This window comes from Haemorhous mexicanus, chromosome 2 (assembly GCF_027477595.1).
Source record: "Haemorhous mexicanus isolate bHaeMex1 chromosome 2, bHaeMex1.pri, whole genome shotgun sequence".
Classification (NCBI taxonomy): domain Eukaryota; kingdom Metazoa; phylum Chordata; class Aves; order Passeriformes; family Fringillidae; genus Haemorhous; species Haemorhous mexicanus.
Window position 1 is genome coordinate 84,645,430 of NC_082342.1, and position 16,112 is coordinate 84,661,541.

Sequence of the window (16,112 nt, forward strand, 5' to 3'; positions counted from 1 at the left end):
TGGTTCCTATAAACACTCCAGAAAACAGTTTCACTACCCCGGCTGCTGTTTGAGTGTATTCTCAGTTCAAAAGGCTTAGCACACACTTGCAGAGGGTACCACGTTAAGATAATAAGAGTTTTTTGGCTTTTTTGCCCTCCTAGGTAAATATCTATGAACTTAAAATAAGAATTGCTATATTTTGTTTCAGTGATGAAGCTTTATTTCATAATTAATGACTATTGCAGTCTACTGGGCAGCATTTTACATACTGGCCTTTCGACCAGTGCTCTTTCAGAAGCTCTGTATACTCACCACTATATCTAACCTCAAAAGAATGAATATTCTTCAAAAAAGTACTGCTAAGACCTACCAACGTCACATATTTCTATACTATACTAGCCAGATCTTTCTGTGCTGGAGTAAAAACAAAACAAAAAAATCCAACAAAACAAAACCCAAATAAACAAAAACAAAACAAACAAAACTTTTTTTAAATGGTAGCACTCTATCAGGACTTAGGGTACTGTACATACCCTTGAGGCAGAAAGCATTAGTTCCATGCACCAGGCACAAAGAGACTACCAGGTGACTTGCATACTAATTTGTATACTGCAATGTAGGCAGTTTGAACCTTCATTCTCTGATATTCCTTTTTTTAGAAGTATTTTTCAAAAGGATTAGAACTTCCTGCCAAGTCAGCCTTTCATTTAATAAATTTGCTTCGAGGTCCTTCGTTGAAGACCCATTGAGACTTCTGAAATCTATTTGTGTAACCTCCAGCTTGTTCTGGTTTTCACTGTTGCCTGTACCTAAGTGCAATGACAAAACCGAGAACTTTGGGATTCTGAGAACAAGCTCCATTCTCTCTAGGGGAAAACCCAAGAGAACCATGTTCACATGGAACATGAATTCTTGTTCAGTCTTTGCTGTTCATTTGCTGCTTGTTCTATTTGTTTTCTCTAGATTTAGATTAGTTTGTTAACTAGATTAGTTAATGCCCTTGAGTGCAAACAGGAGAAGGTATGCTTGTTCTGCAAATTAGTCACTCTAAGATAAAATTACAAGAAGATGAAGTAGATTAAAGCTGATGTGGTAAGAATTATTCAAGTAATAGTAGATTAAAGGCAGAACTATTTAATCTGTACAAGAAAATTTCTGTCTTCCACAGAAACAGGGACCTTTCCTTAAAAAGGTGGATTGGCTAATCCACCATGGAGTGGTGGATTAACAAGAAAGGATTTGAGTATTTAAATTTAGCTAGAGTTTAAAAAACCCAAAGCAGCGTACCAAGGCCAAAAAACCTTTATTTTCTTTTGTGAGAGCAAAGATTATTTACCACCACAAGAATGGTCCCATGTTCTGACCATGGACAGAATGCTTCCTTTATCCTCTTGTAAAACACAGCTTTGGAGGTCTTTGATGACCTGAATATGACAGTGGAGCGCTGCCATGTAAAGCAAATAGCAAGAAACTTCCTAGAAGAAGGATTAAAGACAGTGCTTTCAATTAGCATGACAAAAGGGAAAAGCTCTATAAGTGCAGAGACACCAAAAAACTTAATTTCTCCAGCCTAGAAGTAGGACTGAAAATAAGGTACTTTCACTCTTGAAAAGAATCTCAATACATTTAGTTTGGCCCAAGTTGTCTTAATTGCCAAGCCATACAAAAATTCCTAGACATGCTACATGAATGTTCTATTAGCAGAAGAGCTTCCAAGATACCTAATGCACTGAGAAGTATTTATGCTGAAAGTCTTTCATTTCTCTATTGCTAAGATGACTTCACTGGCAAGATTTGACTTGACTTCCAAATTCAGGGTGTTTGGAACAGCTTAAGAAATTCCAGCTTTTTCTAACAAGCTAACAGGCTGAATACAGCCCCCCACTGTGCCTTATTTTAATGCAAAACATAATTGTGTCCCATCATAAGAGCTCTTCATAACTGCTTTTATTGTGAGCAATGGAAACATAAAAATTTCTGCTAAATGCAACACCCTTCTTAGTCCCAAATTAAGCAGTGATACTTGGGTTTTTTCAGATATTCAACTTGCAAAGGGATTGGTTAGAAAAGAAGAATTTACTGCTTCCATTCAATCTTTTCACATTTAGCATTAAATGCAAGAATGAATATACCCTGTGCATCCTCGCAGAGAAGAATCAAAGGACTCCAAGTGCCACAAATTGATTTTCCCTAAAACTATTAAAAAAAAAAAAAAAAGCCCACCCAACCAAAAGCCATATGCAAACTGCTTTAAGAAAAACACACAAGTATTCTGGACCATGCTGTCAGACTATAAGCCAGACCCTTTAAATTCACAGACTGTGACCAGATTTAGTCTGCCAACATATTTAAAGCATCAATAACCAGAAAAAAACTATTTCTTTACTCATCTCACAACTATATAAGGGAAGAGAGCAACTGGTGGCCATGTAGGGAAAAATACATATCCTTAAATTAAAGGAAGATCATGAAGTATGTGCAGCAACAATGCAGGTTGATGCCCATGTAGCTCAGAAAATAGAAAGTGGGTGTGCAGTAAAACAACAGGTTAGTGGATGACTGACAGTGCTGACACGTTTTTTTGCACATACTCACACAAATGAAGGGATGATCCCAAATAAGGTCAGGGAGAAGGAAAGGAAGTACAAGATAGTGAAGCAGAAGAAAAAAAAAATTATCCAGAGACAGAGGAAATTTCCTGTCCTTCAGCTTTTCCTTACCCTGGAACTCCATCTTCTTCTTGTGAAAGAGAGAAAAAAGAGGAGATATATTCCTTTCCCCAACAAGATTGAGCTTTCCTTCCTGTCTGGTTCATCCTCCTCAGAAACTCGTTATGATTCATTCCCTGCAGACTCAGGTCTCTGCTGCTCAGCTGCCAGACTTGCTCTGAAGCAGGTATACTCTGCTCTTCCTCCACCAGCTTTGCACAAGGTTAACCAAGGCCCATAGGAAGCCCCTTTCTAGGGGCTCCTTCCTCAAAGGATGAAGCTGGGATCTATCCATTTTATAGAAGCTTTAATAGCCCCTTAGCTGGTCCAGGATGGTATTATGCTGTTATTACTCCTGGTACAGTTCTCTCTGAAGCTGGGGTCACAAATAAACCTCTGCAAGCAGAGCTTGCCTTAACTTTCCTTACTGGGACTGAAAGGCTTTTTCTGATCCTCTCTGGCTGTGTTCAGATTGTTAAATTAAAGAAGTGCTAGAGCCCTAGTCATCCACACTCTTCCTCAAGACCCAGGCACCACCTCAGCAAGCTCTCTCCAAGCTAATCTGCCAGGGAGGGTGGTTACTGTAAGCGGTGTGGACATGAGCCAGCCAGAGCCATTTGGACATGGATCAATCCCTGGCCCTTTTTAATTAAGCAATATAAATTCAGTCTTCTGTTCCTGAACAGCTAGGAGGAGTTTAAGGTGGGAGAATGGTATCAATGCCAAACTGAAGGTGGACAGTTCTTACTCACAATTCTGATTTGCCATCTGTTGATGAGAAGACTGGCTTTCCCTTTGAAGTTACTTGAAGATCTCCAGTGTAAGCTTTTTGATGCAGATTTGTGGTGATCTTCAAGGACTGAAGGGCACCCAACATTCTTGACCTGTTTCACTGTGAACTTAATAAACTATTGGAAGAAAAATGCAAATTAATACCGAACCTATAGTGCCTTCTTCTATAGTTCATACCACTCAGGACACGGTGTCTTGCACAAAGATTTACACAGCTGAAGATCCATGGAAGTATATATTCTGCATTTTAAAAGTTGTCCTGTAGAACAGTTTGGAGGGGGATAATACATTTCCTCTCCCTTGCAGTTGCTGTGGCAACTACACAGGCTGTTTCAGCTTAGCTTGAGGGCCACCCTCAGGAGCTGACTCCTGTGCCATCATCTCTCCTGCAGGGGAGCCAGCAGGCGTTAGCCCAGGCAGCTGCAGCACACGCAGGACTCCACACGCCCATGCAGGTCCAAAGCATCGAGGGCTGCCAGACAGGAGGCTCTCAGGGCATCCATGTGACAGCAGGAAGGCAGGAGGCCCTGGACACATGGCCTAAGGTCATTCTGGAGGCCACTTTTCCAGAGCTGGGCAGTGACAGTTGGTAGACTCAGGGGAGCGTGGGAGCACCTTCATTTATAATAGCAAAGCAATGTTTACAAGGATATTTCACCTTTAGCAAAATAGCTATAAATGGAATAAATTGAGAAAAGCCAGACTCTCAAATATAAAACTCTCTCTATGTCCTTGGAAAGAAACACTTCTAGAAATAGATGCTTTCCATGAAAATGTCCTTAAATTTCAGATCTATTTGCTCTTCAAGTGATAAATATTTTCAACAATTTCTAAATTCTGCTTGCCTGAAGGACTCTATCCCTAACCTGTCTAAATGACTACAGACTCCTTTAATCCCTTTATTATTTACTTTATCATTTCTTTTGTCATTCTGGTTTTTCATCTCCCTCTGAGAATAAGTGGGAGAGGGCATCCCACATTATTCATGTGTCATCCACATAGCCCCTGATAAAAACTCATCTAATGTACTAACATCACATCCTGGCTTACTTTTGTTCTAACTTCAGCAAGTTCCACCCCCAAATTCTTAACCTACATATATGACTACAAGGCCTTAGTATTTATCTTCTCCTCATCTTCTGTCTTAAATCTATTAGCAGGTGTTCTTTTTGGCAGCAAACCGAGACCATAGTTACTCCAGACAGCCACTGAAATCCAAGGAAAAGGAGCTCCGGAAAGCATAACAAACCCTTGTTTTGCTGTTACTCCTGATACCTTTTTAAAAATATTTTAACCCAGACTGCACAATGTACAGCTTATTTCTGCTTTAGTTGTAAGGTCCAAAACTTCAACCTCCCCTTTCATTCAATGGCACAACTGGAATAAAACCATTCTCATTCAGCATCTAAGAGAAACTTAGTAACTCCACAGTTAAAACTACCATACTCACCTTTATATATTTATGTTCAATTATTTACTTTTTCATTTTGCTTAAAGATCTTTCTTCTTTTAATGAGAGCACCATATTTATGTAACTATCTTGAGGAACCTCTTAGGGAGTGTTTTCATCAATGGTGTATGGGAATGGTCCAAATCAACATCCATGATGTTCAAGTGCTAAGAACGCCAATGTCTTCAAAGATATGTTTTCACAGAAAACTTTCAGTCAGGAGAGAATATCTTACTGTGGCACACGGATCACTGGATTCATCTCCACTTCATGCCAGTAACGCTTCAGATACATCATTTCATACAAATTGCAAAGACCAATCAAAATGAGGAAAGACACTAGAACAGAAAATCACAATTCCTCTATTCCCACTTCTTTGGTTCAAATTTCTCCTACCATGAGTAAACTTATTTATTTTACCCAGCTATGTATTACATAGAAAACTACAGGAGGTTTTTTTCCCTATATTTTCACTCTTCCACAAACATTATCTGAGTTTGAAGTCCAGTTTGAAAACAAAGTAAGATCACCTTCAAGAAATGTGGTTCTTCCAAACATACACAATATAATGACTCATTTGCTATAAAATAATCCCATACTGCTTTCAGATACCCTGTTCCTTGGAAGATATCATGCTACAAGTTTCAAAGGTAAGCGAACTCATCTATACCATTTTTCAAAACTCTGTGCATATAGCCAGAGTTCAACAGTTCAGAACACAGGGTTTAGTGACACATAGCCACTGGCTCTGCTACTAATGTCCCTGGTCAGCAGAAACCCTGGAGCATGTAGCACTGAAGAGGCATGTCACAATCCTTTCACACAATAATGTCTCTAAACTAGGCCATCAAAAGCGAGCTCAAAGGTGAACAAGGTGAACCAAAAGTGAGCCAGATCCAAACCACAGGTTTACTCTGTCTGTACCCTAATGAGGGTATGGACGCACGGGGCATGCCTTGCATCCACACAGGTTTTGCAGCTCTCTGGGGTCTCTTCTGCTTGTGCCATGGCCACAAGCTTCAAGGAGATACAAAGCACCTAAGTGAACAAAGCCAGGACCTGGAAGCAACTCCCTACCAACACAAATAAGAAATGCTCAGCAATAATATCCAGAAAATTCCCCTAGATGCTGAGGAGTCCTGCTTTAAAAGCAGAATCTCACACAAACCATTTTATCCTCAAGCAAGTAATATCCTCAAATGATCCTCAAAACAAATGAAAAGGATAACATTTATTATTAGGTCTTCTAAACCCTCTTGCTGATTTTACTGTCTTTTCCTAATCAATCACAGTTACTTTACAGCCTCTGCATTTCTTTACTTCTGCTATTGTTCTGCTTCTGTAAATTAGCAGCAAGTGGGAAAACAACAATGTATACTCATGGTATACATACAGTTCATGTTCAGCAAAAAAAAGGGTAGTCCATCAGCCTACACTTCATCCATCCTAAATACCTATTATACCATTAATAAAATAAGCCTGTGCAGTTGTTCTGCTCATGGTCACTAGCTAATTATTCAAAGTGGTGGAGAGGACTTAAAAATATCTGAAACAAATACAATTAAGGGCTACTCTTCCTGAAAGACCTTATCCAAAGTAAAAAGGTGATATGCTTGCACAAGGGGAAGGTGAAAAAACTCAAAGAGATGTGAGAGGCTATAATGGAGATGACAGAGTTTGGGATGGATCAATGTCATATTCACAGAGATAATAAATGTCTGAGCAAAGCCAGGAGACTAGCAAATGTTGGTTATGAAACTCTGTGTAACCAGATTTTTTGAAGCAGAAAGTCTCCTTCACATGGGGACAAACACAAAAAAAAGAAAAAAGGATTTAAAACAGCAAGTGACTAGGAAGAACTCTCTCAGGGGTGCAAAGCTTTACAAATTTTAATCCACCTGTTAGTGCTACTTTAAAATATGGATTTTAGTGAAAGAGTCCAAGCCACAAAATTGCACCAGGGTTTTAGACATCCTAAAGGTAGCTCACATTTGAGATCTTTGGTTGGTCTCCTAGTGAGATAATCTGCCTACATCACATTTAGGTTCAGTTTCTCAGAAACTATTAGTTGTCTGGGTTTGACTTGCAATTTCCAGTTCCAAGAAAATCAGAACTGTAAAGTGGCTCTTTGTGTCATAAGCACTAGAAATTAATAGGGACTATTATTAATTTAATCCTTTTTAAGATCTTCCTGATAGGTTACTCTATAGGATACTTCTGTATTAATGATTTAACTGATTATTTTAAAGCATTTCCCTGAGCTATAATTTTTCTACACCTTTTCCCACATCTTTTTTTTTAATGTATTTTCCACTATGTTTTGCACTGGTAGCTCCTCTTCATCTCATTCAACGTCAATAAACATACCTATACAGCAAAGAGTGATATGTGTAGAAACTACTGAGCAATTGTAGTGCTCTATAGTACACTTCTTTAATGAGAAACATGAACTGGCAACTGTTTAACCTGGACGTTTTCTTTGATTGTAGAAGGACATGCTTAGAAATACATTTACTGAAAGAGTAACAAGTCAGGCAAACTTGCCTTCTTTAAATTAGCATTTTCGTCTCAAACTTCATTAAAGGGCAATCAAATTCCTGCATATTTCCTTTGCTAGCACTGGCGAGAAGCAAGAGATTTATATGTAAACAGAAGTCTGCTTTCATATGCAAGCTGTCTCCCCTGTTCAAACCATTCAACAATGGTACGAAATACTAGTTTTCAGTCACACTAGAGCTCAATTCTTTAAAAGATTCTTCAAGAGAGTAATAATCCACTCGTTCCCTCAAGAGAAAGGACATTGTGAAAACATGCCCTTTTCAGGACATACTTCCTTATCCCACAGGCCTAGAAAATCCATAGAAATTAACTTCTTTTAGCTGGACAAAAGCAGCAGATGCAAGGGGATGTGTCAGCTGCTACCTTATTTTTGTCCTCCTAAGCCAAAGATATCCTATTCCCACAGCAAAAGCAAGTCATACTGCATAGGAACCAAGATGATCGAAATGTCCAGGATTTCAGGACAGTTCAAGGAAGGAAAAGGCACCATGAAAGAAGTACTTTTCACCTGAAAAACTCACCATAATCAGTAATCACAAACACAGGGCAGGAATAGCAATGTTAGCCTCTGTTTTTCAGCAGAAAAAGCAAGGAATACCCACAGAAAGTGCAAACCCCTCCAAATCCTTTCCACACAGCACGTGGTTATGTAGAGCTCTCTGCCATGCAAAGTTTTTTGATGCCCAAAATAGAAATGCTGTTAGGTAACTGAGGTTGCATAGCTCTTTCAGAAGCTACTACACACAGTGACCTGAATGCAAGCTCCAACTTCACAGTCCAGTGACAGCTTAAAACTGAGAGGACAGATGAGGGGAAGGATCAAACCCAAAGATTTGCTCATGCCTTGTGTTTTGTCTTACACCACCTAATGCCCAGAGAGATGGAGACAAGACAGGATCAACAGCTAAGGCACAAATCCTGCACATTCTGTATCCTCACTATGTTCTTATCTTTCTAGATGACAAAGCCATAGACAAAAAAACATGGATGACACAATGAATTTCAGTGAAAAGTGAAGTATATTCCTCTCTCAGCACAGTAAAATACAGGCCTTTTGGGAATCTCCTTAGAACAATGTTTTCATAGAGGATTACAGTTTATTTGTATCACTGTCCTCGAGCAAAAGCCAAAAATTTCCAATGGAATTAAAATGTTTAACCTTGGCTTGATTCTACATTCTATCTGTCTGATAGGACCAGGTTCATTTTAGTGCCACAAAAAGGTTAAGCCAAGTAATTTCCAAGACAGTGCCTACTGTATGCAATTGCTAAACTCGTTCAGTGCAATTCCACATGCTGTTCCCAGTTAAAAGTCAAATAAGGAGGTGTGAAAAGACAAAATACAGACATTAAAATTAGACTATTAATTTCTGCCAGCAACTATGTGCTACCTATTGTTATTTGACCCACACCACCATTCAATATTAACTCAAAAGCTGTTAAAATGTTTATTATGTTCACCTCAGTATAGTACATAAACTAGTCATTGAATTTTACTGCAGAAGGTGTTATTAATTTGGCTTGTGCGTTGAATATTACTACAGATATTATTATTCTGACTTCTTGATGCAGTTTCATCAGCAACTGTTTACTTTCCTTGTAACTATTAGACATGGATTCTTCTAACAGCATGTGCTACAAATACACCAAACTTGCATTCCATGTATCCATTAAATGCCTTTCACTTAATGATTTCAGAGGTTTTGGCCTCAAAAAGTTCTCCTCCAGAGTCAGTGTGCTCCTGTTTTGGGTAACAGCTTTGTTAATTATTCACACACTATTTTTCTTTGCTTCAGAGTATATTAAAAAGAATACATGGCTTACATTTTGCTTGCTGTGTGTTCAGTCCATCATGGTGCCATGCACTATCAGTTCCTTTTGCAATTATTATTTTCAGTATTTCTGGGTGGATCTACTGTAAGGATTCACTTCAAGAACCCAATTATTTTTTTTAATAGCCAATCTGAAGATGAATATACTCTTTTAAGCACTTTATTATATGGCCTCCAATGAAAATATTTTCTTCCTGGCTTAATTTACTGTGACAATAGAAGCACGCTCTGTGCAAGAAGGGGGCTCTTCCTGAACTAAACTTGGGTCCAGTCTGACAAAGTTTATTCCCAAGTAAACTGTTCTCCTACGTTATACACATATAAACTCTTTCTGTACAGTGGCAAGTAGCTCTTGGATACATTAATTGTACATCAAGCCACCTGCTACATCTCAGCAATTTTTTTTTCACAACAGAGATTGTAAAGTTTTATGATCGCTCAATGTTTTGTTACTCAGTGAGTTGTTCAGTAAACTAGTAATTTATCTTTGAAAAGCTATCATTCACTGAAACATTAAAAACAAACAAAAGGGTCAACAGCACACTTGTGCAATGTTCAGAAATTGCCTGCAACTTCTAACAAGCAGGAAGGGAAGGCATAGGTAAGTAAATAGTGGGTCCAAAATCACAAAAGCCCTCTAAACCAGAATTTGGTAGATAAACAAATCACTGCTCCCCAAGCAACAAGATCTTCCTTGACTGAGTGAAACATGCTCCAGCAGGACTCACTGTTTAGAGGCACATTTGGCAAACATCTGTAAATATTCAGTTTAATTTGCACACAGCAACTTCACTTATCCATTTGCAACCTAGACTCAGGAGATTTTATCCTAAATGTTGACTGTTCCTATGGAAACCTCTGTAGAGACCCCACCAGCTACAAAATGCATCCCCAGTCAGTGTAAGGGCCCGATTCTCTTTTTTTTAGATTTACGAAGTCCTCTTGAAAAACTGGTTTCCAATTTCAAGCAACTCTCTCATCTCCAGATTTTATTTGTAAAGGCATTTACTGGACAGAAAATCTTTACAAAGGTACAAATTCAGAATGTCCAAATCACTTCTTTTTTAGATTTGAAGTCAATAGGAATTTTAGCTTAAAATTAATATACTTAATATAATCCGAGAAGGTTAAGTAGAATAAACATCAAGCTCAAATGAAAAATGCATACAAATAAATATTTAAACCAATGATATCTGTAAATACATTTTTTGTATTTTCCTTAAGCCTAAGTCATCCTTTTTATATTTGAACTCATTTATAAATGGCCTGTCATTAGTAGATATTGAACTAGGTGCAAACATTTTATTACAGGAGGGAGATGCATGAGCAGGCATAAATTTCACCCCTTAATAAGTAGAGTATGCAATTTAATTTGATCAAGAATAATTAAATTTGTACAAATTCAGGAAATGTATTCCAGAGAGGACAAAACTTCAATAGGTGAAATACATGTAAATAGGCAGTTTTACATTTGAGCAAGAGAAACAGACCATGCCTCAACTCCCACTACAGGAATTACAGTATTTAAGCAGTCAGAGCTGCTTCTTGGACCTACATGAAAGAAACTTCAAGGACCTGATCCCACAGCTCTTACTTTCTTTGGATTTTGGTGGGAGGTTTCCTTTCTATGAGTAAGGAAAGCAGTGGGGAGGCCAAATTTTTTCAGAATTCAGACGAAGACACATACCTACTATATGGGCAGGACACAAGCTTCCATTTCAAACAGATCCTCACATGGCTGTGCTTAGAAACTTTTTCAAAATTATTAGCAACCAGACAAGCTATTTTATGGAGTAGGAAATTAACATGGGACTATGCAGAGAATCTGCAACCTGGATTTCAGACTTACTGCTTTTAAAACAGGTTTTGTATTCGAAATTGATGTAAGATTGATACTAATTTCCTAAATGAAATCCTCCATTAGTAATGTATTTATAGTAATGCCAATTGCTATCTACTCTCCTGTCAACGTCCCTGACTGTGTTGGAGAGATGATTCTCCTTGGGAGTGAATGGAGAGGAAACCTGATCCATCCTCTGTCTGCTGGGTTGCCACCAGGAGTGAAATGTGATAGCAATTCCCGCCATGGGGGCATCCAGTACTCCAGCCAACACACCTCCCGTGGGCACCCAAACAGCTGGCATTTGGTAAAAAAAAAAATCTATTCACTTGCTGGACTTGCTTCAAAAAGCAACCAGAGATAATCTCCTTTCCAGCTTCTCCTCAGGCCCCAAATTCTTCTTATGACTTTGCCATTCCCTATGTGAAGATACCCAGTTTGGAGGCTGGGGATGGTGGTGGGAAAGCCAGGAGGACAGTATCTTATTATAACAAGCCCTGGTTCAGGACTTATGGTTTAGAGTAGTTTTTAACTATTTGTGAGAAAAAGTCCCTTTAGTCTTGCACTTTTTAAAGTCCCCTCTGTGCGTATGACAAGCAGGAAGGGCAGACTTAGACAGAAATAATTGCAAAAGCAAGTGAGGCCCAGGGAACCTGACACATGGCAAACATTTTCACGAGAGACAGAACACTGCAGATATGAGGAGCTTCACTGATTGTAGCACCATTACACTGAGGAACACCCAAAAATATTCAGCAGCTGAAAACACAGACACACCTATTGATTCCCAAAGTTTTTCTCCGCACGAAGAAATGTAAAGAGGTAAATAACTGCCAGCAATCGCAGTTCCTCTATCGAGGATATCAAATCTGAAACGAAGGGGTTTCAGCCAACGATAAAACCAAAGCTTCCTGATGCAACCCTGCCAGAGACTTACACACAGCCCTTCGGACTCCCCATCCCTCCCTGCCGCACTGGTCCCCGTCTCCGGAGCTCCGACCGGTGCTGGTTACCGGTGCCGGGGGGGCGAGGCCCCGGGGACGGCAGGGGAGTCCCGGAGGGGGTCCGCACATGGAGGGGGGGCTGCAGCCAGCGGTGGGGAGAAAACGCAAAGCAGAGAACATTTGGAAAGGAGCCACCCAGTCCCGTTTCTGGAAATAGACCAGCTCCAGGAAGGGACAAAAAAAAAAAAAAAGTGCAGCAGCAGGCCGAAAATAGCTAAATAAACTGCAATTACAGCCAGCGTCAGTTGCCTAACCTGCTGGATTTTCTGCACGGCTGGATTAGGGGCAGATGCTCGCTCATTTGATGACTTTTGAGACTGAAAAGCCCAGCGGCTCCCGAAGTTTGGCGGGCAAAGGGGGCGGGGGGCGGTAGCGGCGCCGTGCCGCAGCGGGGATGGGGGTCTGCGAGCTGCCGCAGAGGGGGAGCCCCATGGCCCGGGGGCACCAGGCGAGGACGGGCATCGCGGCACCGGCTCCCTGCGCTCCCGCGGGCGACCCCAGCCTGAGTGGAGATGATCTGCCGTCAGAGCAACAGCGCCCGTGACAGAGCTGCCAGCTAATCCGGCCAAGCGGATTATTAGCCTCCTCAGACAGATAGCCGCAGTTCGGCGCTCCCGGAACGGAGAGCCAGGACGGGGCGTGCGGCTCGGCCGGGCTCGGCGTCCCGGCTGCTCTGACGGGATCGAGTCGGAGCGGAGCAGAGCAGCGCAGACTGTGCGGGCGGGCAGCGAGACCGCGGAGCTGGCCGGAGCGGTAGCACCCGCCAGGGCCCCACTCCGCGCCCCCTGCCCGCTCCTCCCCGCCCACCTCACTTGCTTAGAGGAGCTCCCCCCCACACTCCTTCAGAAGAGGGGCTCAGCTCTCCTCGGGCCAGTGCAGCCCTTCGCAGGCGGGGTGGCGGCGGGGGTCGTGCCGCTCCTGCCAGCCAAATCCACTCGTCGTCCCATGCAGAGGGAGTAGGGAAGTGCGGCAAAGTCCCCGGGGAGGTGGAAAACTGTGCCGCGGTTGCCTGGCACTCCGAGGGACACAACTCGGCTTCAGGGGCCGATATCTCGACCGCCTGCCCTCCGCAGGAAAGGACACGAATCTTTAGGGGTGGACCAGAGTGTGTTTGTGCGGAGGGGCATACGCCTCACCCCCTGGTATGCAAACTGAAAGGCCTGGAAACCACCAGCCCTCGTCCTGCCCCCCTGCTGCCTCCCTCTAAATCCCTTCCTCAGGAACATCGCCTCTTGCCCAGAGCACCGAGGCGCTGGAGCCGCCCCCCCCCGCCCCCGGGGCTGGGGAGCAGGGCAGCGGGCAGGGCAGGCAGGGCCACGCCGTCGCTCTGCTCTGTCCCCGCGGTCACGGCCCCGGCGTGCGTGGCCCGGGCAGGCGGAAAGGGGCATCCCCAGGGGCTGCGAGAAGGTGGTCGGCCGTCCTGACCCTGTCTGGCCCATCCCGCCCGGGGGGCACACGGCTAGGAAGTGGCCCCCGGCTGGCTGCAGTGCTAAGGGACGAATGAAGCGAAGGGCACTTTGCGGGAGGCTGAGCGCAGCATCCGGCGGGGCATTTCGGCCTCTTTGGTATGCTAAGTGGCTGCTTTTCACTGCTGCGGCAGCGGCGGGGGGGAAAGGGGCGAGACGAGCTGGCAAACGGAAGCCGGGGGCGGGGAAGGGTAAATCCGCCGAGGTGCCCACCTCGACTCTGCACCGGACCTGGGCTGAGCAAAGCAGCAGCCGGCAGCCCGGCTGCCTTTAAGGAGAGGGGTGCGGGCTGCCAGGGCTGCTGCTTGTTGATGTTGGGGTGTCAGGCAACGAGAGCCTATGATCTACTACACTGCAGTGCCAGCGTCAGGAGCCTCCTGCTCGGGAGCTGCCACTGCAGGGCAGCCGGCACACACACACCAGCGCGCACACACGGCGTCCCTCCCCTCGCAGCCCGGGCTCCGGCGGCTCTCGCCTCCCCAGGCACGCAAGTGCTTGCAGACAACCTGCCGGCCGGGGTGAGCGAGCAAGGCGGCATGGGGGACCAGAGGCCGGCGGGAAGGGCCGGTATTTCCCCAGAAAAGCTCCCGGCTCCCCCTCCCGCCGAGCATCCCTTCTCGCCCACCTTGCTCGCCAAGCCGCGGGCTTGGCCGCACGGACGCCCCGAGCAAGAGGGATGCAACAGCAGCAGCGTGACCCCCAGGGACCAGGCGGCCCAGAGCACCTGCATTTGCATTTCTTATGTAATGTACTGCAAGTTTCCCCCTCGGAGCCGGGCTGAACCGAAGCGCATGATCCCGGCTGCCAGGCAGACACAGAGACGGGAGCAGAGACACCGGTGTGTGGCACAGAGGGGTCATCCCGACAGCGAGAGGCGGAGGAGCGGCACAGCCAACCCGGCGGTGCTGCTGCTGCCACTCGGCATAGCTGGCTGAGTTGCCGTCTGGGCACAAGCCCCAAGAAAGTGTCCATCCCCTTTCCTGACCACCCTCCACCCTCCTGGCCTTGAGTGCCGAGGGTGAGTGATACCGGGGAGCCCCCAGGCCGAGGGAAGGGGGTGTCTGTCTTGACTTTAGAAAGCCGAGCGAGGCGGTGGGTGGGTGTGTGTGCGTGTGGGGTGACATACTGCAAGCTATTCAGAAAGTGCTGTGCAGGACGCGAGCCCCGGCACACTCACCCACCGCAGGCAGGGCCGGCTAACACCAGCACAGGAGAGCCAGTCTCCTCTTCCCAAAACTGACTGGGGGGGCTCCCGCGGTCGGGAGCGGGGGGCTCCACCGCCTTCCCCACAAGAAGGGTACTGATTTAAAAGTTTCCTCCTTGGAAAATAGCACATAGGAACTAGGAGATGCCGGCTGGGCGAGGGTCGCCTTTGATTTTATTTTTTTACCCCTTTTCGGTGGTGACAGGGGCTGAAGCTAATACAAACCGCTCCTTGCTTATTCATCCACGTATGCACATGTATGTCCGTGCTGGCCTCGATATATCCCCCCTTCTCCCCTCAGCAGGATTGCAGATCTACCTCGGCGAGCAACAGACAGGGTAGCATTAAAGAAAAACAACGCATTGCAATGGATTGCTTACCAGTTGGGTTCTTGTTTTTCTTAAGACTCTTGCCACAAAGACACTGCAGCATATGCGATCCTTTGCTGAAAATGTTCCAAAGAAACCACATTGATTTGGGCGAAAAGCAATCCAGCAGCTTATACACCCTGAGAAAGAAGAGATCCTTGTGGTTGCATAATAATAAATTGAGATCAGTTCTCCTGAAGAGGGGCACCAGTTTTATCATAGAAAAAGCGATTATATTCCGATCTTCTCCCAGTTTTTTTTCCTCACGTGGTATATTTCTTTGAGACTTTTCAACGGATGCTTTTTTTTCAGCCAGGCTGAACGGTTGTTCCCCCTAGACCAACAGTGAATTATAACCAAAAGCGTGGAGAGCAAATATAAGGAATTCCTTTTTTCAGCGTGAAGCCAAACGAAAAGTAAGGTAGTGAAATCCCAGCCGAGGCCAAAACCTCATCGGAGATACCGGCAAAACGCGGAAGAAAGATCCCCAGAGAGAAAACCATAGCCTGGTACTTGACTGCTAGGAGGATGGGTGGATCTGCAGAACAAAAGCCACGGCAGGATCCATCCTACTGAACGACTGCCATTGTGCAGCCCCGCGGCGGGAGAGCGCACCGCCAGCACCCGGCGAAGCCCGGCTGAGGCGCAGAGACCGCTGCCGGCCGCGGGCGCGGACCCCGCCCGCAGCCCCCGCCGATGCCCCGCAGCCCCCGCCGCCGCCGCCCCGCGACGCCGCCCGCCCTCGCCCGCGCGGGCCGCTCGCCTCCGGCCCCGGCTGCCGCTGCGCCCGCTCCGCCGCGCAGGAGGCAGCACCCCCGCCCCGCGCCGCCCGCCGCAGCCTCGGCGCCCAGTCGCCGGCGGGCGCCGGGGGAGGAGGAGCCGCCGAGCCCCGCCGGCCCCGATCGCCG

General features: G+C 45.0%; 1 protein-coding gene across 1 annotated transcript in view; it reads right to left on the reverse strand.

The window, feature by feature from the left end:
* FGF14 (fibroblast growth factor 14) overlaps nucleotides 1-15,875 on the reverse strand; it is a 373,226-nt gene extending 357,351 nt beyond the window's left edge. Inside the window, exon 1 of the mRNA XM_059839303.1 lies at nucleotides 15,217-15,875. Within this exon, the coding sequence (XP_059695286.1) occupies nucleotides 15,217-15,424 (208 nt within the window). The 5' untranslated portion in view covers nucleotides 15,425-15,875. The remainder of the gene's footprint in view (nucleotides 1-15,216) is intronic.
* Between the last annotated feature and the right edge of the window lie 237 nt (nucleotides 15,876-16,112).